General features: G+C 33.7%; 4 protein-coding genes across 4 annotated transcripts in view; 2 read left to right on the plus strand and 2 right to left on the minus strand.

Moving 5' to 3' along the window:
• Positions 1-6,232, plus strand: part of drpr (multiple EGF like domains draper) — a 61,351-nt gene extending 55,119 nt beyond the window's left edge. Inside the window, exons 17-20 of the mRNA XM_089700274.1 lie at positions 2,098-2,256; positions 2,973-3,143; positions 3,839-3,964; positions 4,321-6,232. Of these exons, the coding sequence (XP_089556400.1) occupies positions 2,098-2,256; positions 2,973-3,143; positions 3,839-3,964; positions 4,321-4,586 (722 nt within the window). The 3' untranslated portion in view covers positions 4,587-6,232. The remainder of the gene's footprint in view (positions 1-2,097; positions 2,257-2,972; positions 3,144-3,838; positions 3,965-4,320) is intronic.
• Positions 1-22,921, minus strand: part of Gpdh1 (Glycerol-3-phosphate dehydrogenase 1) — a 362,977-nt gene that overhangs the window by 172,241 nt on the left and 167,815 nt on the right. The window lies entirely within an intron of this gene.
• On the plus strand, positions 8,957-10,458 carry LOC149485453 (uncharacterized). The gene is made up of 2 exons (XM_089699688.1): positions 8,957-8,998; positions 9,344-10,458. The coding sequence occupies exons 1-2, from the start codon at positions 8,957-8,959 to the stop codon at positions 10,328-10,330; spliced, it is 1,029 nt and encodes a 342-aa protein (XP_089555814.1). The 3' UTR covers positions 10,331-10,458.
• nAChRalpha4 (nicotinic acetylcholine receptor alpha4) overlaps positions 12,762-22,921 on the minus strand; it is a 69,434-nt gene continuing 59,274 nt past the window's right edge. Inside the window, exons 8-10 of the mRNA XM_089700303.1 lie at positions 17,396-17,590; positions 13,780-14,002; positions 12,762-13,236 (exon numbers count right to left, since the gene is read on the minus strand). Coding sequence (XP_089556429.1) covers positions 13,042-13,236; positions 13,780-14,002; positions 17,396-17,590 — 613 coding nt within the window. The 3' untranslated portion in view covers positions 12,762-13,041. The remainder of the gene's footprint in view (positions 13,237-13,779; positions 14,003-17,395; positions 17,591-22,921) is intronic.

Consider the following 22,921-nt stretch of genomic DNA (forward strand, 5'->3'; position numbering starts at 1 on the left):
TTTAGGCATTTAATTAATGACCGACTGAACCAAAAGGGATAGTTCTTGTTATTTTTTGGTCGTAAGGGCGTGTATTTTGTTATTATGGGAGTTATAATACTATAGAATGTATCAACTGTTTCGTCAACTGTTTGTTTAGATTTAAAATAGCTATCCCAACATATTTTATCTAATTCCTCTTTGATTTTATTGTAGTCTGCCTTAGAAAAATTGAGGCTAGGAAACTTATTAATTTTGGGTGGTTTGTAGTTTTTTAGTTTGATATGTATGTCTAAAGGAGGGTGATGATTATCAATTTTTACTAGGGGGAATGGATTGATCGTAACTTGAGATGAGTCTTTTGCGTTAGTGACAATAAGATCTAGCGTGCGGTCATTAATGTTTGTGACAGGATTTATTTGGTGGAGACTATTGAATGAAAGGGTGTCAATTAGCAGATTGTCGATTGGATTTGACGAGCAGGTTGGGACTAGATCTTTGTTTGTATCTAATTTCCATTGGATGTGAGGCAGATTAAAATCACCCGCCAACAAGATCACCGATTTCTTCGGTAGTTTATGCTGAACAATATTGTTTAAGTTTGAGGTGAAGTTATTTAAATTAGTTAAAGAGATAGGAGGAGGGAGGTATACTGCGCAAATAAATAGGGGGACGATGGAATTGCCTTGTTTCAGCTTAACAGCTAGCCATAGGTCTTCGATTGAGGATTCCCATTGCAGCTTACGAATTGGCTGGAACTTATTTAGGACAGCTACAAGTACACCACCTCCAGAGATTTTCTTAGAATCAGAGGAGCTTCGGTCCCTTCTGAATACCGTGTATCTATTGTCAAAAAGTTCGCGATCGAAAACCGAGTCATTCAGCCAAGTCTCCGTGAAAATAACAATATCAGCATTTTGTTTTAAAACATTCGTAAAAAGTTCTTCTGTTTTAGTCCGAAGACCTCTTACATTTTGGTATGTAATTTTTATTTTAGTACAATCGTTTATAACCATTCAGCAAAAAACTAATCGAATTTAAGGGAATTCAGAAAGTCTAAATCCTTAACCACAAAGCTTTTGGACGATATGTCCTTCCTCATATAAATACGGCCGTTTCTAACCCACACAAATTGAACGTTTTTGTCCTTGGACACTTTACGAGCCGCTGCGTGTAATTGTTTGTTTGTAGGTGATAGATGTTCACAAACGTACACAGGTTTCTGTTCCCCGGCGAGGCCCAAATGAGATGAGTTAAGTTTATTGTCCTGATGAGTCCTGTTGAACGTCTTAACGGCTGCAAGTATTTTATCCCGAACCAGAGGACTGGGGAGTTTGACTATAATCGATCTAGGTCGGTTTGATGTTTGGTTAATTTTTGCGACACGATGATAGTTTATTAACTCGTTTTCCGGTAGCACGCAGCCCACTGTAGCAACAAGCTGCTGAATAGTTGTTTTAAGGTTTTCTGCTTTAAATTCTGGAACGTTCTGAATTTCTAGATTACAATCTCTCGATTGTTGTTCAAGTTGATTCAGCTTAGCACTCAAATCAGTTACTTGTGATCGTAATGAAGAGTTCTCCAATTCCAAGTTTCCTATCTTCTTGGTCTTTACGTCCAGGTCAGCTTTGAGCTTGTCACACTTCGATGACATGAAATTTACACTATCTGTGAGCTCCTGTATTATACTGCGTGTGCCAGAGTTTTCCTCAGCAAAATCTCGCCTTATATCTCTGAGAAGACGCGATAAAGATTCGTCGAGTTTTTTGTCGATGTACTTCAATTATAATTTTGAGAAACAATATTTATATTATTTTTAAAAGGAATCCCCTGCCAACAGTAACGCTATTTAAGTTTTATTAAAATTATAATTATGTGAACCACAATACATGTGCCATTTGCCACAGAATAAATAACGTTTCATTTATCTATCTATATTTTTTTTTATAAATAGGTCCAAAAAACTGGATATGGTTATTCTATGATACATCACAAGTAATAGGTGCTAGACCTTCTAGAGGTGAACACAGCCTGCAATAATGTACGCGAATGCATATTTACATTATTACAATATTAACATAATTAATAGTTATTTAATATATCTCCATCTACCCGCAGAAGGCACGAACCGTGGAGCCATAGCGGCTATGGTGGTGGTATCAGCAGCATGCGCATGCGTCGCGGCGTTAGTACTGATACATTACCGCAAACGTGTGCGTTTGCTCAAGAGAGAGATAGCACATGTTCACTATTCCGCAGATCCGGCTGTACAACCTGGTAAGAGATAGGAAAATATACAAAAAATTGGTTGTTTGTAAAGTAGGTTTACGATCGAGATGTTTACGTGATAACGTCTTATTGGTGGCAGCGCTCGAGATGAGACGGGAGATCGGTCCGTCTCTCTCTCGTTATACCTGCGATCGCACTCGTGAGGTTTTGGTGTGACACAAGTTTCTGAACATGTCACCCGACTAAAACGATTTTAAAAACGTTATCACGTCAAAAAGAGCGTTTGTGCCGAGCACACGTGTCAGAAGTGAAACTTCGTTGGCAAGATTCAAAGATACCATTTGCTTTAATTTATAATTAATTCATATTTAAGTTATCTTAGAGCAATAAAGTGTAAATAAATAAAAATCGTCGCTCATCATGACGGGACTTCAAAATTTTACTCTCAACGCCCCTTATAAATTTCACTTCAGAAATCTCATTTTTTTTAAGTTTACATTGCCTTCCAATTTCCATTCTATGATTCCTTTTAGCAATATTAAAAACAGATTTAAATAAAACAAAAAAAAATATCAGTTCGTCTAATTCCTGTCTATGAATATGTTACAAAAATCGACTAATGAAATTTCTTTTCATAAAACATGACCCCACATTTTAATACTTAACTTTCTATACATACTCTCGTTCATTTCTCTTATATATATGGTTAAACTATCACCTATACAGACTTATGCATTTCTCTTATATACAAATATCTCTTTCAGACCAGCAACACTTCGACAACCCAGTGTATTCGTTCCAAAGCTCGAACCGAAGTGACGACTCTACAACGTTACTAAATAACGCGCCACAGATTATCAATAACTTGGCCACGCCCAAATTGTCGAATACAGCTATGGAAAAGTTACGGATGACAGCTACGAGTTCAAATGGATGTTAGTATTCAAATTCAAATCATTTATTCCATACATACATTTACACATACATATACCTACATATTTATTTACATACATATTAGCAATCTTATGCAGATATTGCAATAAATTAGGTCATAATTATTAAAGTTAAGTTTTCTGGCCTTTTTAAATTCAATACTAATATAAAGATTTGCAGTTTGCACCTACGCGCACTTACCTTAGTATATCCATTACTAGCTACGCCCCCTGGTTTCACTCGCATTGCTCCGCTCCTGTTGGTCTTAGCGTGATGATATATAGCCTATAGCCTTCCTCGATGAATGGGCTATCTAACACCGAAAGAATTGTTCAAATCGGACTAGTAGTTCCCGAGATTAGCGCGTTCAAACAAACAAACTATAGATATAATTACCATACCTTACCATTTTTTAAAACCAAAGTAATATGAGTTCTATAATTATTGAAATAAGATTCAAAGTAACTTGATTAGTAATAAAATCCCCTTAAGTTATTTTGTTGCTTGGAAAAAGGACTTTTTAATCGTCATAACATTTTTTAACATTTACCACCGATTCGGAAAGCAGTATCTATTGAGAAGAACCGGCAAGAAACTTCATAGTTGCTTTTTCAAATCATTAGTTACACAACCACATACATTTCCTACCAAAAATAAACAAAAAGTGCCAAAAACTATACTAAATTTGTTATTACAGCATACGACCCGATGTCTCTCAAAAACAAAGACGCAGACGCGACAAACCCCAATTTGTATCATTGCATCGATGACGATAACAAGTTGGACCATGTTTACGACGAAATTAAACATAAAGAAGGATATGGTATGTATTTAGTATCCAATTATAATAGATTCTTCTATTTTTCTGTAAAAAAATCAAGTATTGACAGAATAAAAATTTCTTGTTTGATGCTAAACTATAGACTCTGATTATATACAGTTGTACAAAAAATATAAAATATATGAGCATTCAGCTCAAATAACTCTGCTTTGTAATTTAGATTCTTCATAACACATAATTTTTCACTGAAATAGAAAATTCTTCTATTCTATGTTTACTGACTTTATAAGAAGCAAATATACAAATTAACTGTTTTGTCTTGTCTAGATTTTTGGTTTCCACAAAGAAAAATCCATTTTTTTACTCACTTTAGATAAAATTATTATTAATAATTACAGAAATGGAGTACGACCACTTAAACTACACGCCGCCAGCGAACACGTGGAAAGCGCACTACCAGCGAATGAACGACACGCTACCATCCATTCACAACATACAGACATCCACACACACAGACGTACCGAGCACATCAACCATACCGCCCATACCGCCGCTGCCCAAAGTGCACATAACTCCCATACCGCGGGATGATGTACCAATACCGCCCCAAAGGGAGTGTAGTGGTGATGATGATGACACCACTAGGCTAGGTGATGAAAATTAATTAGTGTAAAAGCAAAAGTGAAAATAAAAGTGTATAAGTATACAGTGATGATGATGCCACTAGCTAGCTAGGTGATAAAATGTATTGATCATCTGTAGAAATAAGCGTTTATAAAAGTCATCGAAAAGGTGGTGATAAGATAGTTTTGGTGATGAAAAATATTGTATAATGAAATTCGTTGATAGTTCATCAAAATTGTGAAGAAAATATTGGTGATAGAAAATGTATGATGATGAACATCATCACTATGTAAAATGGCAAAAAGTCATATTTTACAAAAAATAGCGTAAAAAAACTCATCGAAAAGCGAATATACAGTGATGATATTCACTAAAAAAGTAAGCGTATGTATTAATTTTAAAAATAAAGGGCAATAAAAGCTAGGCTAGCAATTCAATGTTTATTAAGATTAATACTATGAAAAAATAACGCCCAGTCTATAGAAAAAAAAAACATAAAATAGTAAAGAGGGACAAGGATGAAAACATTATAGTTCTGTCCCTTTCTTCCAACGGAATACTATCAAACTGAAACTATGGTCATAGTTTTAAAAGGCCTTTAATATATTCAAGATTCAACATTATTAAAGATACAGCAAAACCTTACACCTAAAAGGTTACCTGAATATGAACTCAAAATATCAAAATAATATTATTAAAAATATCGTATATATAAAGTAGTGCCTAATCGGAGTGAAGAGTAATTTATTTTATGGAAAATTTTTAACATCATCGATATTTTTATAAAAGTTTTGTCATGTAGACTTCGTGTTCATGTAGGTTTTAAATAATTTAAGATCTCTCAATTATTATTAAGGATAATATTATTTGGCGATTGCAATACTTGTCAAATGTTTTTTATTTATATTTTATAACTAGCTTCCGCCCGCGACTCAGTCCGCGCGGAAAAAATTAAGATTTATTTTTTGTACGTATTTTTCCAGGATAAAAAGTATCGCATTTTATGCCCAGGATACTAAGGTATAATTATACCAAGTTTCATCGAAATCGAACCGTTAGTTTTCACGTGATGCCTGAACATACAGACAGACAGACAGACAAAAATTTTTTTTATAACATATTTGGGTTTGGTATCGATCCAGTAACACCCCCTGCTATTTATTTTTTCAATATATTCAATGTACAGAATTGACCCTTCTACAGATTTATTATATGTAATATAGATACATACATGGACGTATAAAAAAAGACGGACGGTATATCGCCTAAACATTGAGTGAAGCCTAGTAATGGCGGCGAAACATCCATGTGTGTGTGCCATGTTGCCATGGCAACAGCTGTCCTGATGACAATGGCGGCTGTATTTTTTTCTATAAATTTTGCCGTAATAATTTTGTCATTAAAACATAAAAGAAATAACTTGCTTCCCTGTGGAATGTAATCCCTTGTGTTTTGTTATTTAAAATTGTACTGTTGCGACACCATTTAACCACGCAAGACGGCATTTTAAATATTTTTTGTGAAACAGTGACGCAGTTAATCAGTCGGTAGTTCACGACGTAATGGCGGCCGACTAGCTTACTATGGTGAGAGTGTGTGCGTGTTTATTGTCTTTACACGATCGCTAGCTTACTATGGTGGCTTCACGTTGTTTGTTCGTAATACGGTGTCCGTCTTTTTTATACGTCCATGGATACATAATTATTAGTTTTCTGACTTTGTCTGCTCCCAAAATGTATTGTGTATATATTTTCGTCAAAACAATTATTGATGCTCCGCTCTTCTTGCCCTTCTTTATAATTTATAAATTGTCTAATACGAAAATTTTCCATTCGAACTAGTACTTTTTGAGATTAGTGTTTACCCAAACAAATAAAATGTATAATTTTTTTCTCCATTTTCTTAGATCTTTCATTTCCTACTAATATTTTAAATTAATGTTTTTCCGTTAAATTAATTATATAAATAATTATTTGACATGTATGTATATCGCCATATCCTAGCCTACGATAGCAGTATCACCTCCATATTATATTACTATATTATACACTTATTAAATCAATTAATTTTCAATTTTAAATATATTATAAGTTCAACATATCATTGTATGTATCATATCTGTATATTGTAATGAAATATAGATACATCTAATATAAATTTTATCGAAGTATTATTCGTAGGTTCTTAAAATTTAAACTTTAAGCAATACATAATTTAGGGAAGAAAAAATTGCGCCTCTAAAGAAATAATATTATTTGGATAATTTTTGAAATGATTTCGTAGTGTATTTTTATGTAATAACTTATTTATTTTTATTAATGAAGTAAATCATAAAATTATTGAATTATGAACTTTGTATTTGTTGCTGCTTATAACTTTTATATTTTCAAAAGAGGCCCTACTTTATGATTTTCGTAAACAATGTTTTTAAAATTAAAAAGCGTGATATTGTTAGTACAAACATGAAGTTTGTTATAAAATGGTATATTGTCATGTCATGTTATAATTGTAATATTATTCGTTCAATGTATTCATTTTTTATACTCTTGAAACTATATTATTTAATCATTATTAAAATTTTATTATACAAAACATTTAAGACGTGGATTGCACTTGTTACATTCCACTAAAATTTTTATGGTCTTACCACAAAATAATTTAAACACAGTCTAACTTTAAACCAGGGATCTGTCACTTTAATAGTTGTCTATGTGAAATACGACAAAACCGGATTAAAGAGAACCCGCGCTTAAAGTTAAACCCTGTCTAAAGTTTTTGTGGTAACTCAGTTATATTTTTAGTTATGTTGCCTTTAATGTGAAAAATATATTTTGTAATTTATGTTTTAAAGTCAAACACGCTTTTAGTGACGAGTTTTAGATTTATTACGATGCAAATTATATTATATTTGTAAATAATTTTATATGATTATCTATAGTTACACTTGCTTTCGATTTTTTGTATTTGAAAACGAGTGTAAATATTAAGCCGTATGTAGATTTTAAATAAACTCAGTTAAAAATAAATAATAAGGTTGTAATCCAAAATATACGATGCTCAAACAGTGCCAAATTTTATGGAATTTTCTGGAAGCGGCAGCTGAGTAAGCGGAAATAAATGTCACCTTACTCCGTGTGTCAATATTTTTCGTTTATTTTAAATGTATACAATATACTTATATTTTATTCGTTTTTGTAAAGTTATAAAATCTAATTTGAAAAGATGAAATTTTTATATTTTATTTACTTTATTGAATGATGTTTATAAGAATTTGCAGCTAAATACGATTTGTATCAATCTATTATGTAACTAACTACTCAGAATATTCGGTACAAGTCATTTTTTTTATATTAAACAAAAGCCAAATGAAAATTTAAGACAAAATTTTAATAAAAATATGAACTAAAACAGTACCTACCTTATGTGTGTACAAAAATTTGTATTGCAATATATTTTGATATTATTAGAACTTCACGGATCATGATTGGACAATAATTATACAAATGTTTAAAATTCTAGGTCAATAATTACTAAGTTTGTATTTGAAAATGATAAGAAATGAGTGAATGTTCGTTTGCGTCAAATTTTAAATGAAATTATTAAACTTCTTCATACTCCTTGAAATGTAAAGCTGCGTTTGCACTAGCAATAGCAACTCAAAAACTAAAGTGGAAACTTTATTTGTGACAAAAATTTATTCCAAAATGATTTTTCAGTGTAAGTTGTCCTTCGAGAAAAAAAATGTATGCTATGTCTTGCTATGCTTTTTCTTATGAAAATTAAATCAAATTAAGCCCTGAATTGGCCGCTTTTAAAATACAAATGTTCCACAAATCGTTTAAAAGGTATAAATATTATATAATATTGTACTGGTACCTATTTGTAAAAAAGTGTTTATCTTATAGTTAGGTATTGATTTTAAAAAGATGTATGTTTCAAAATAATAGATTGAATTTTGAAAGCGGCTACAAATTGCGCTCTTATTTAAATTGAAATAAGGTACAAAATGTAAGTTTTAAAACGTGTAATACTATTTACGCTATAGAAATATTTTGTCGCAATTTCGGATTATTTTTAGACTAAGTTTATTTACCGTAAAGAGTAACGTGATTACAACAAATGTTTATATTTTCATGTTTAATACGTCTTAGAATAGTAATATTTGTGATACGATATTGGGTTTGAATAAATGAATTTTGCTATTAATTAAAAAGTGGTTTTATTTTATTTACACATGAATTTTAGCGTTTAATTTACTTAGCTTTGAGTGGCGTAGTGTGATAATATTTGTGCAGGTGGCCCGTAACGCGTGTGCTCTGATGTAGTATTGTAATTTCATGGAATAATTACTGTTTAATTCATATTTAGTTGCCAAAGATAAAGTACGTAATTAAAAATATATTTTTCAACATGAAAGTTATTTGTATCGTAGTTATTTTCACTTTTGTACCGGTGAGTGTTATTTAAAATTTACGATTATTAATTATTTATCTCTGCTCTATATTTAATTTTCTGACATATAACCGCCTGGAAGTAAAGTAGTGGTAAAAAAGTATTATTTTAGTTCTGACTGGGTTCGATTCCCATTGGAAATTAATGGTTTGATATGTTATTTTATTTAAATCTACCAAGACCTACTAATACCCTACAGTCACAGTAGTTAACAGGAAACCAGAATTTCTATAAATAACTTTTATCGAGAATGATACTTATGCTACAAGATTTTCCAGAAGTAAAAGTTGCTTTACTCTTATATTTGAAGAGCTAACCCTAATCGAGCTCTATGAAAAGTTCCAGGTATCAGGTTCATTCTACGACGAGCTCCAAGGCGCGATGAGTTCCGTCCAACACGGCTTCGGAAAGTTACTCAGTGACGTAGTGTACGACGTCACAGACACAGTACATTGTACCATATCTGCCGTAGAACATGTGCTTACACTCAACGGCTTGATAAAAACCAAGTCCGTGTACGGTCACAGATGTAGAGATGGGCCTCTGCCCCCTATAGAAACGAGAGACGATGACCCCTTAGAAAATTTCCTCAGAACTAGAGATGCACTCGAGGAACAAACATTCGGAGAAGCACCAAATCTGCTACATTCGTCAATAGACAGAGTAAATAAAACATTGTCACACGTTCTTGACAATCAAGTTAGTCAACGGAAAATGGATAGCATATCGAAAGTCTTAAAGGATGAAACTGCGCAGTTGACCAAGGTGAGCAACATATTGCGGCAAGAATTGAACAGCATTTCGAAAAACGTTAATGCTGAATTGAATAATTTGGAACCGTCCTTGTGGACAAAAAGAGAGACGGAAACTAAAAATTCTGATCCTAATATTGAAATACCAATACAATTAGTCCCTAAACATGATAAACACGAAGAAAATAACGAAAAGAAAACAGAAAATGAGACACACGACACATATAATGAAGCTAAAGAACAATTTGAGCATATAAGAGACCAGCAAACTGCGTTCAATGATTTTCCTACGAATTTTAGAGACATAGCAAGGAATATTCGAGACAAAAGTTACGAAGATACTAAACCGAAACAGATAGCATCGGGAGCACTTTTTAGTGATAACGATAATTTCGATCAATTTTCACCATTTTTTGATCCTAGAACCAGCGGTAAAGAGAGCCACAAACAGACTATAGATCAAGCAATGAGTATAATAAAAGACAGCCAACGAAACGAACAATTAATGGATAAATTTTTCAAGGAATCTCACGGAACATCCGATATATTTGATATGAACCCCAAAATATTCAATTTTTGAAGTTGTTGCACAATAATTAGAACGGGTAACTATAAACAATAAAACCAAAGATTATAATATATGTTTTTAATGTTTGGAGTATTTATTGTATATAATATTACTAGCTTCCAGCCCCCTACTTCGCTCGCGTGTTTTGGAAAAATAAGCGCCATCTATCGGAATTTACAAATACACACTATATTAGATCTTCCCATGAGAATGTCACACTCTTAGGTCACACCTTGGGTCACACTCATGTAATTATTATCTATTGTATTTATTATAAGCAATATCTACTATAGTTTGATACTAGGACTAGTAATTGATATGTGATAGATAAAAACATAATTTTATGAACAATGGGTGTTTCAACGGGAATAATAAATAAAAGAGCCACAAATCTATGTTATAACGGTTTTATTAACAATATAAATCGGGTACATTACAAATTGTCTACAATTGAGCTACTATTCTACTGTCGGCAGTCCAACGTGCTTCTGAATACAATATCCCTTCCTTTGTTGCTTGTATAATAATGACAGATCCCAGCCTTACAATAACAAATAATTAATTGTAACATTTTCACAAAACATACGAACTGTATAAATTACAATTGATACATTTTACTAAGAATTTCATATTTAAGTATTGAATAATGTATTGCAATTTTTCAAACATTTGCAGAGAAATTTTTTACATGGATGGGTTGTAATAACATTTAATTTTTACATCAAATTTTGCATGTATTTAATATTCTTTCATTAATATTCAAGCACCCATCGGACTCTAAGCTATGCACCAATATAATTACCTAACTATGTATAATTATTCTATATCTAAATATACACTACGCGTGCATTTTAAAATTATACACATTCAAACACAAAAAGCGTTTAGTATGCGTTGTTATTCGTTCGGTTTAATATTTTGTACATATTATATTTATTCAGATATTTAATTCGCGTTTTATTTAACTTAAATATTTGTATATTTTATACAAATTATTTACAAAAAAAAATCTTGAAAATGTCTTCGCTATTTTTGGCACTTAAATCAGTCCGATATGGCAACATAAAGTATCTTTAGATTTTTTAACGCTTTATTTTTTCTTTACATCTACTTTGAGAGACGAATATTCAAATTTCAATATTTATTTTCTAAATTTACCAATTACATAACGACTTTCAGAAACTTTACAGCGAAGACATTTTCAAAATTTATAAGCGATTTATATTAACAAAATCGATTCTGTTACAACAATAACATGAGCCTAGTGGATAGTAACTAGACTCGTTGTTCAAAATTGAGCAATCATCACTTATGTATATTGTACTTATAATCATAAGCATTTCGTTTTGTTACAAGATTTTTTAATCTTTATGGTCGCTTCGTCCCTTTTCTATAGTGTAAAAGTTTTACTTACTGATTGTTGTATTTTGATATTTGTCACCAAAAACAAAACAACTATCCGTAAGCTTTTCCTTATACATTATAGAAAGGGGACAATAATGAAGTTACTCTTATTTCATAATAAAATCGTTTCACATGTTCTATTCTGCGACAGATTTATAGATATAATAGAAGAGATCTACTAATTGAAATTTGTAATAGAAATAGTTATAGCTAATTAAGTTTAGGATTACGAAGAATTAACTAGGTATACTTCAATATAAGTTGTCTATATTGTTAGAAAGATAGAAAAGACTAGACTTAAGTATTAATTATAGTAAGTTTATTTAATAACGAAGATTACTCGATTTTTTGTTACATAAGTTTAATCTTAGTTTAGACAGATTTTGTTTAGAAAGTAAAAGTGATGAAGAAAACTCAAATAAACTAAACCCTAAATCTAAGTTATATTTAAATGAGTAAAAAAGATACGAAATGACTTTTCAAATAAAAACGTAAAAAATTGTAACGTTTAACAGAACCTTCTACTCAGATAATGTTTAAAAGTCCAGCCAATAAACGGTATTTTAAATAAACTATTAAAAGTCTCAAGTAAATAAACAAACACATTAATTTTACTTGAAATTTTATTATAATCAGTAAATCTTATCCGCTACCATCTAGCCAAGTGCAGAATAGACAATAAGATTATTCTAGAAGGTTCGAGAATGTCGTGGAATAGAACACGTTGGGGAACACGAAGGGACGGGCGCGCGCTAATGACGAAAATTACTTTTTTTCTTTTTCCAAATGTGGCCTTGTTTTTTTTTTATACATGGCCATAACTTTTTATAATGATAGTTACACAGATTAAAAAATATCAGCTAGTGTTAAGAAATTAAAGTGTTAAGAAGTTTTTATTTTCCTATAATTAATTTTAATAAATAAAACACAATATTTTTAAATTTATTATTCGTTGATGGACAAAATGTACTACCCAGTACTTCATCATATCATGCAAATTATACTAGTATGCTAGTATGTTGATCAATGTTATTAGAAAGAAACAGACACATAAATTGGAAAATATTATCTTGTTATCAGATTTTATTACATACAAAGGCTTAACATTCAATATTCTTCTGTTAGTGGTGACATTATTTTTATTGAATATGGAACACTCATGACGCAATATTACGTAAATCCTTCTTCATCTCTCCGATCGTCTCTGGTCTATAGTTCGTGTTCTGTTATCCAAAAGCTATTGCTTATAGCCTGTCGTCTATACTCCATTGTCTATAGTCCCTGGTCTATAGTCTATAGTCGGTTGTCTATGGTCGTGACTAATTCGGCGGTGGGCATCTCACAAGCGTGGATGTGGCGATCTGGTTGAAGTGTTTGTCTATGGGCACGCGGTCATCGTATAGAGTTGGCGCTTGTAAAATTATACCAGCCGTACCAACTAGTACTGCTAGTGTGAATATCCATAGGAATAGACGGTCTAGCACCATGGCTACGTACTTCCAGTCTTCTTTTACCTGTACAGGGAATATAATACATATTAGAATTAGTTTTTGACATTTAGTTTTTATAGAGAGAGAAAGTATTTTTGGATTGTAATTAAAGTATGGAGGTAGATGTAAGTTATGTACTTTCTAATGAAAATAATATTAAGCCGTATGCAGAAAGAAAGCTGGAAACTTATAAGCGTTTGCCGGCGCTTGCCAGCGCTGGTTCGTTCTACACAAAGAAAGCAGGTTGAAGCAAACCAAGACAAATTTTATATGGCAGCGCCCAGCGCTGACCAGCGCGTTTTGAAGCTTGTAGGAACTTGTCGGCGCCGTTCAGGCTTCAGCGCTTATCGGCGCGTGTTCATATATTTTCCTGCGCGGGTTACCAGCGCTGACAAGCACCGGTAAGCGCTTATAAGTTTCTAGCTTTCTTTCTGCATACGCCCTTAAGGTATATTTTGACAAGTCTATCCCAAAAAACTGAACGTTAAACAAAACATTAACATTAACATTCGTTAATGTCACAAACTTATTTATCAAAAACCTATTTCCCTCCCCCACAATACGCACCTTAGTAGAATCTTCCAGCATTCTGGTATGATCTGCTATAAACCGCACACAGAAGCACGTCTTATGAACTTCTGGAGGGCAAGCAGAATGACTGAACCCAGGTGGGTCAGGCACAGGGCTGAGCGCCTCATCGTCGGGCGAGCCGATCTGCGGCCCGAGCGCTCCGCCCTCAGTGGACCCGTGCACTACGCAGCTACCGCCGAAACGGTTGCTGTCGCTTATGCTGTTGTAATAATGAAATTACGATTTAATAATTTAATAATAATAATTCATTTATTTAATGAACATCCTTGGTCCACTTGTTAGTAACAATATTCTTATCCTAGGTTAGTAACAATACAAATTTTATTCTAGTTAATATGTCAGTACTTATTATGAATTATATTAATTTTTATTAGATAAAATATTTTTTTTTTCATTAACATCAAGAACATAAAAAAAAAAAAAATTAAATACATAATACTACTCATGATATATTAGAATTTCACGGAAATGTTCTAATATTGGCGAATCCACCTTGTCGCACAACACTTTCAGAATGCTGTTGCTGCTGCCACGAAGTCTTTTTAGCAAAGATGCAGTCTTTTTTCTAAGGAGCGCGGAAAAGCTGTCAGTTTGCGCTTGAGCGAACATATTCGAAGCTGAGCAATATCGCGGCAGACGCAACAGCATTCTAAATCCATTATTATATTGCACTCTAATAGCCCTAAGAGCTTTATCTGTATAGTTGCACCACAGACTGCCCGTGTAGAGAGTTTGGCAATACGCCTTAAATAAAGATATTTTAGCCTCCTCAGTACAGCGAGCAAATCTGTGAGCAAGCATATTACAGCGCGCCGCCAGCGCTCTACGTTCTCGCTCAATGTCTAACCGATCTTGTTGGTCCTCAGTAACATAGTGCCCAAGATATTTAAATTGCGACACCCTTTTTAGTATTTTCCCATTTAGGGTAATTACGGGTTCATATTTGACGCATTTACGAGGAGCTTTAAATATAAGGTATTCACATTTAGCCACATTGTATATGAGTCCATGCCTAGCCGCATATTTCTCGCAACAAAGTAGCAGCTCCCGTATAGAACCAGCAGAAGGACCCAGCAACACCATATCGTCGGCGTAGCTGATATTATTTACACTAACACCATCTACCCAACAACCCACTGGTTTACTGCTTAGCTCCGCAATCAGCTCATTCATATACAAATTGAAGAGCTTTGGGGAGGTCAGTCCACCCTGTCTAACACCACACTGCAGCTTATACGGCTCAGATAGCTTGTTCCCCCATTTGACGTTGTTCACTTGGCTCTCATACCAGTACTGCATAGTAAGAAGAAGCTCACGTTGCACGCCCGCTCTCTCCATCTTCTCCCATAAGAGGTCATAAGAAACTAAATCAAAAGCTTTAGAAAGATCGAGAAAGCAAGCGTACACCGGAGTATTTTTTGACGTATAATATTTTACGGTCTGCTTTAGGCTTAAAATAGCTGTTTCTGTAGACAGCCCTGTCTGAAAACCAAATTGTGCGTCATGAAATTTTAGTGTTTTGCTGAGCTCCTCATTAAGCAAACTATCCAAGATTTTCGCTATAATGGTAGCGAGCGAGATAGATTTAGTGGAATTAAATAAATTATCTATTATTATATTACGATTGTGTACAATTATATAAGAAATAAATGTATTTTGATCATTGAAATGTGTGTTTATTTAGTGGTTGATATGGAGTAGTTAATAATTCAGAGGGAGATTCAGAATATCTCGTTTTGCAGAGATAATTAATATGACTATTGAAGTGCTTTATATCGTAACTGTTTGTAATAAATATCAGTAATTATGATGTTGTAATTAAACTATTATATTTTGCTTAAAATGTTTATGGACAATGTTGAAATTATGTAGAATTTAAAAGTCATTTGAAATTATTACTAAGAAAATTGATCACGTAAAATTATCTTACATTGCATCAAATTGTTGAATCTCTATCGTCTATAACCTATGTCTATAACCTAGGTAAGAGCATTTTAAGAAACAAATAAGTGAACCCACAACAAATTAAGAAAGCCAAGCCAATATTCCAAGAAAGTTCTTAAAGAATTGCAATTGTGAGTCAATACATAATTCAACGTCCGTCGCATGTCCAATTTATGTGACAAGCCGTTCCGAGCGCCTTTAATTGAAAACCCATTTGACACTATCGGCGTCGAACTAGTATATTTTGTATAAGATTTTGTAGTATTTCATAGACAATTGGAAATACTTTGACGGGTAACAAGTAAAATATTTGCTCTAATAATATTATGCGAAATATTATGATGTTACTTTAAAACGTTTGTGCTAACTTAGATAATAATAATCAGTACGACAACTTGGGGTAATTTAAAATAACTAAAATAACTTAAACCTCTGCTCTAATTATTTTATTTTTTTATTCTAGGTACAATTTGCACACATTTCGAGAGCCTTTCTCAAATAGAATTTCACACTTTAAGTTTGTCTTTATTAGAGATAAATTATCATCCTATTGATTATATATATACAAAAAGAACTTGCTTAAAATAAAAGCATGTATATTCAAGAGTTTATTATGTAAGACAAGTAAGTTAGAGCACGATATGATAAACAAGAGCACTCTACGCCAGGTCATAAAGTTCATACATGACACAACAAACTTCAAAATATATGGCTAGCACATAGAATGTAACGGGGTAATGGAGGTATTTCATTTTTATATTGATATTTATGAATGTTATGAATTATGTTGCTGAAACTTAGAAAGTAATAATACGAGATATACTGTAAAAAGTTTTACTTTGGAAATTCAAGTAGATGAAAATTGCCTGAAAATCGGTAGAATTGTCTGTAAAACTATGACAGACTTTTTTAGATCCTAGAAACCTTATAGGCTATTTAACATTACGAACTTTTAATTTTTAACAAGATTAGTTTTGCAATTACAGAGTTACAAGTTTCATGAAGTTTACTTCACATTGCATAACACGAGTTTCGTAATGTATATCCTGCTGAAAACAAGCTTTCATATTTATAGTGTACGAATTTACACAGCTTTAGCAATACATATATTACCTTACGAATACATAAATAAGTTAAAATAAAAAAAGGAATTTCTGTTAAACATTACGTACATTTTGAAGTACATTATTACGCATTTTCTGCCTAAAACAAGTAGGTAAGGATAAAAAAGGCAATTTCTGCAACATCACGTATATTTAGACGTACATATTGTGCATTTTATCTACTAAATCTCCCCGTCAAGGGGGGACGCCCTTGCGCATGTCGCTAACAGGGTGAACCTTCAGTTCACCCCCGCGTCCGTGTTAAAATGTAGCTAAGCCCTTCTGGCTAACATTGAGAAACACCACACAAAAAAAAGACGGGTTGCACTCCGGGAGTGCCAGCAGAAGTGAAAACTTGATTATTAACGTTGAGCATGTTTGATATTTTGGAATGGTATCCGTCTTACGCATGGAATATAAGGGCTAAAAAAAAAAACATTCGTCTTACGCTTTTTCGATCAGGCCACGTGTCCTGACGCGAGTTTAAGATTTTATACCCAACGCCGCTAAAGAAGTTTTCACTTCAAAAATCAACTAAATCTCACCCCGAGTGCACATATGTGGTGTGCGTGAGGTCCTCCTTGCTGGGCGTGCGTGTGAGCGGGCGCAGCGGCGCGGCGGGCGGCGGCCACGCGCCCGGCGCGCAGCAGTCGTCGTCCGCCGCTGCGAGCCGGTACGGGTACAGCGGGCGGGCTGTGCCCCCGCACCGGACCACTACCCCGCATGTTGTGAAACGTGACCTGTGTTGTGTATGTTCGTAGAAAGTGTACATGATAGTCTTCATATACAGATTTTGTAAAAAAAAATTGGTTGTTTGTAAAGTAGGTTTACGATCGAGATGTTTACGTGATAACATAATGCAGTGGCAGCGCTCGAGATGAGACGGGAGATCGGTCCGTCTCTCTCTCGTTATACCTGCGATCGCGCTTGTGAGGTTTTGGTGTGACACAAGTTTCTGAACATGTCACCCGACTAAAACGATTTTAAAAACGTTATCACGTTAAAAACATGCTACAGCTACAGCTGATTTTCCACCAGAGATGTGCGAGGATGTGTATCTACGAAGTAGTAGCACTAAACTCGCACCACACTTTTTCCTTGCACTGCTTTCTTTTGACAATTTTCACACACGGTACGATCTAATCCCATACTAAGCTTTCGCTTGTGTTATGGAAACCAGATGGCTGATAAAAATACATATGTAACTTTAAATAAATACATATATATTTTAATTAACACCCAGACACAGAGCAAACATCTATGTTCATCGCACAAATATTTTCCCCGGGAGGGAATCGAACCCACGACGGGTTCCCACCTTGCCTTTCTGGCTTGGAACTTGGAAAACTTGGAACTGCCAACCAAGCCAACCGGTCAGTCAGTCCGGCTATGGTGGAAACCACTACATGTTTTCACAGCACAGCAAGATATCCTCGCACGAGTCACGACACATTTCCCTCCCTCATCTCTGGTGGAAACGCAGCCTAACGTTAATCTGTTTCATCTTATGACAGATCATGCATTAACTTACACTTACATAATGTAATAGTGCACGTTCGTTGCACTATTACGTTATGGAATAAGATAAAAAGACACCTATACACTTTAAGTACGTACATATACAATAAACAAATAAATTAAAACTTTGAAATAGCTAAGTATTTATTGTTGTAGGTTGTAATATATTTTGTATTTAATAAAACATCATAACATTTTCCATCTCTCAGAAGAGATATTCGTGAAATAGTATAACTTGTAAGGCTCAAGTCACAAATATAAAACATTATGGATCGAGGTATCCTTATTTACGCAAGACTTACGATGATATCCAAAGGAGGTATATCTTTCACAGCACTTGATACAGTAAGAACACTTGTGATAAGGCTGCGTGCTTAGGGATAACTCAATTTGAGATAATTAGGAGTGGAAAAAATATATAAAATATGATGAAATAAATATATTGGATACTCGTCTTTTACGAAGTTATTCTCTCGAAAAACAAAAACGACAACATTGATATTCTTAAATTATATTATCAAAATTTAGATTTAACTACTTATGACTTTTTTCACAATAAACTGAAGCCTTACCAAAACGCTTGTCTAAAAATGTAATAAATTAAATTTCATTATAAAAGTATAGGACCTAACAGCAAAACACGTATTACATCGTAGCAACTTCTTACTATTTAAAATGAATCGTTTTATACGATAAAGGGGTATTCCCCTTTTCGGGAATTTTACTCCCGTATCATTTATCGATTTTACGAAGTTCAGATTTGTTGAACGCACACTGCAGGATAGAAATATAAGTGGCGAGTGATTTAGTTTGTACCACATATTATTATGTTCTAATTTACCGATAGAATCACAAAACATCTTGTAAATAGAACTATACTATTATACATATTAATATATAAGACGTTCTCCTAATGCTATAAGCTCCAACATAAATACACATCTTAAGAGATTAAGGATTTGGACACGATTGCAGCGAGAAAGGTCAGAGTTATGTCCTATATCATATATGCCGAGCCTTCAGCTATATCTCACAAAGACCCGATGTTATCACACTAGAGTGAAGCATAAAGTGTGCTTGTGGTATAATTTTAGATAGCAAATAATAGCAAACTCGTGTCGGAGGCCAAGAGCTTTGGCGTAGAGCCCGCGTAGAGCTTGTTCTACGAATTGTAGAAGTGCTACGCGACAACGCTACACAAGTTTTCATACGATCAGCTTTTAAATATTGCAATTTAATAAATAAATTTACAAATGCATTTACACGCAAAACATTTGCACAAATAACAATACAACGCGCTAGATTTGATTTGAGGTCATCCAAACGTGCAGGGAGTGAGAATCCTTGCTTCTATATCAAATGTTATTGCACCTTCTTTGTTAATAATACAAACAACAACAAATGCAAAAGATATTCGTCAAGAGCATTGGCCACGGGGCCTGGTGACAAGCCTAATCAGTGAGAAGGAACGAACCGAGATGGCACTTATCTACATCCATTTATCTACCCCAAAACGTCCGTTAACTAAATTGACAGCGACGCTTAATTATATTTTATAAAGACAAGATAGAGCTGATGCAAATACCGCCTCGTTTAATTAGAAAATACGTTTGTTAGTAATTAAGTCATGCATTGGTTGCTGGGTGTTACTATCAAATGCCTAGTAAGTTAGTCATATGATTGACGTTAACGACGACCTTACAAAAATTAACATGATGTCTTGGTGATTTTCCGCAATTAAACAATAATTAAATGTAAAAAATTGGTGGGAAAATTTCAGAACGAGTAGTGAGTGGGAATTTAATATAGTTAAATTATTTTATAATGTTAAAACCAGTTAATTATTCACCCATACACTTTTAATTAACCACGCAGTGTCAGTTATTCAATCAAACCAAACTAGTGCAGGTAAATGGTATATTAATTGCGGTTAGCAATAATCTATCCCCGATCTGGGCACTCTGAGAGCTATTTAGATAAGCATCAGAGCATCGAAACCGCAAGCACGGCGTAACTACTTGAATAATGGCCTCCAATCATCGCGTTTTCAAATAGAATTGGATTATGTAAATATAGATAATCGTGAAACTTAAGAGATTATTTTATCTTCAACCTGTGGTGTATTCAGGAACGAGTAAACATGCAATACTAACCTATGTATTGAGTTTTATAGTCGACTAGCTGTGTCCTGCGGTTTTACTCGCATTGCTCCGCTCCTGTTGGTCTTAGCGTGATGATGATATAAATGGGCTATCTAACACCGAATTTTTCAAATCGGACCGGTAGATCCTGAGATTAGCGCGTTCAAACAAACTCTTCAGCTTTATAATATTAAAGTATATTAAAGTATATATTATATAGATACGTTTTGTATCTAGTATAACAAAAAAAGAACATCCTAACGGTAAAGTCGTAGTTGGCAAAACTAAGATAGAACACAGTCTATAATTTGTAAGGGAGAGGGCCATCCATTATCGCCCCTTGTCGATGTGATCTGATTAATTAGGTTTTATATGTGTAGTGGGAAAATTGATTGCACAAGTTGAAATACTTGCTTAATTTAGCAGTATGTGTACTGATTTAGGGATTCGTAAATAATGTCAAGAAAATTACAAAAAATAAAGCTTTTTCTCAGGGAAATTGCTATAAACGGAAGCGAATATATATTTAAGAGATCAAATTAATGTATGTTATTCGAGAGATTCCACTCTAACGCCTACCCTCTTATAAACTTCCCTCATACGAAATAACAAAACAACAACAAACAAAATAGATACAGAAATACCCACAGAACACCAAACCTCACGTTCTGTAACAAATAATTACGGTACGTGTGTACAAACATATTAAACTAGCTGAGCTCCGCGATTTTACCCGCAGTGCTCCGCTCCTGCTGATCTTAGCGAGATGATATAAAGCCTATAGCCTTCCTCAATAAATGCGCTATTTAACACCGAAAGAATTTTTCAAATCGGACCAGTAGTTCCCGAGACAAACAAACAAACTCTTCAGCTTTATCATATTAGTATAGTATAAATTTAATAATACACTTCGGCCGTACGACAGTATCGGCATGTAGGCAGGATCTCTAATTACAGAAGTGGTGAAGCAATTAGGAAAGGCTTGTGAGGCTTCGACCGCTTAATTGAACTGTTGTTGACACTGTTTATTTACCCTTTGTATGATTAGCAAGTATGCTGAGGTTTTGATTTATGTGTTTTGTTTTGTGTTCAGTTATTAGGTTTTTAGATAGTTATATAGTGGATGACTGGAAAATGAATGCTGCGGGTACTGCTATTAGCTAGGCTAGACTATTGGCCTAGGCTTATAATGAAATCTTACATCTACTATAGATTTAAGATTCAATTTTATGAAAATAAAGAAAGGAAACCATGTGGCACGTTAACTTTACGTATATATACCTATACAATTGAACGAGCAGATAACTGATTTTATAGGGACTAAAATATTGGACCATCTTTGGAACTTATTGCGGAAAAAGAATTAAAGAGGGTTCCATCAAAACGCGGACGTCAGCTTTAATAGGAAATATTTGAATGAAAAGCGTTTCATGAATACGCTCTATTGAGTATAATCAAGTAAAATGAATCAGAATCCTTCAGTGGCAAGCGGGAAATATCATAGGTTATTTGATTCCTGAAACCGACTGGAGGCAAATGTGCGGTCTCATTAACGTCAGCCAAGTGAAGTTTAACTATTTATCTACAGTTTCATCTGGTAGCAAACTATATTCATGTTGTAAATATGATTTAGTTGGTACATTTATGATTTACAAACTGAATCATGTTTACTCAAGGTTTACACAAAACAGGAATGTGAGTATACGTGAAAATAAAATTTATAATATCCAAAATACATGAATAAATATCATTCTTATATGAATACTACTAATAATACTAGCTTACCGCCCGCGGCTTCGCCCGCTTTGTCTAAAACCTAATAAATTATATACTAAAACCTTCCTCTTGATCACTCTATTAAAAAAAACCACATCAAAATCCGTTGCGTAGTTTTAAAGATTTAAGCATACAAAGGGTCATAGGGAAATAGGGAAAGAGAAAGCGACTTTGTTTTATACTATGTAGTGATATTAAGAAGCATCAGATAACATTGGTTTGGAAACATAGCCTTTTAGAGCAGGCTCCAAGGAGATGTTCGTTTGCATAAATAGCGGACCTAAATCTGACTTCTGATATATATTGTATAGATCCCAGACATCCTATAGACAGATTTTGCCAACCAGTTTTGTGGTCCCTTTCCCCGCACCCCGGTAATTAAATATGGCATACAAAGAAAAAAATAAACATTTCCAAACCATGCCGCGTGGGGTATCAAATTAAAGAGCTTATTGAGTAGATCACGAATATATAGCATACTATAACATTTCTTACACTTTCTCTAAGATTTTTTAGAAAATTTACGAAAATGGTCCATTTTTAGGGTTCCGTAGCCAAAATGGCAAAAACGGAACCCTTATAGTTTCGTCATGTCCGTCTGTCCGTCTGTCCGTCTGTCCGTCTGTCACAGCCGAT

Source organism: Colias philodice, chromosome 10 (assembly GCF_061535455.1).
Source record: "Colias philodice isolate Cphi_HAF_F1 chromosome 10, ilColPhil1 Martin Lab GWU primary, whole genome shotgun sequence".
NCBI lineage: Eukaryota > Metazoa > Arthropoda > Insecta > Lepidoptera > Pieridae > Colias > Colias philodice.

Coding starts and splice junctions, on each gene's coding strand:
- LOC149485453 (XM_089699688.1), top strand. CDS start 8,957: ATGAAAGTTATTTGTATCGTAGTTATTTTCACTTTTGTACCG. Junction 8,999..9,343: donor TTATTTTCACTTTTGTACCG/GTGAGTGTTATT, acceptor GAAAAGTTCCAG/GTATCAGGTTCATTCTACGA.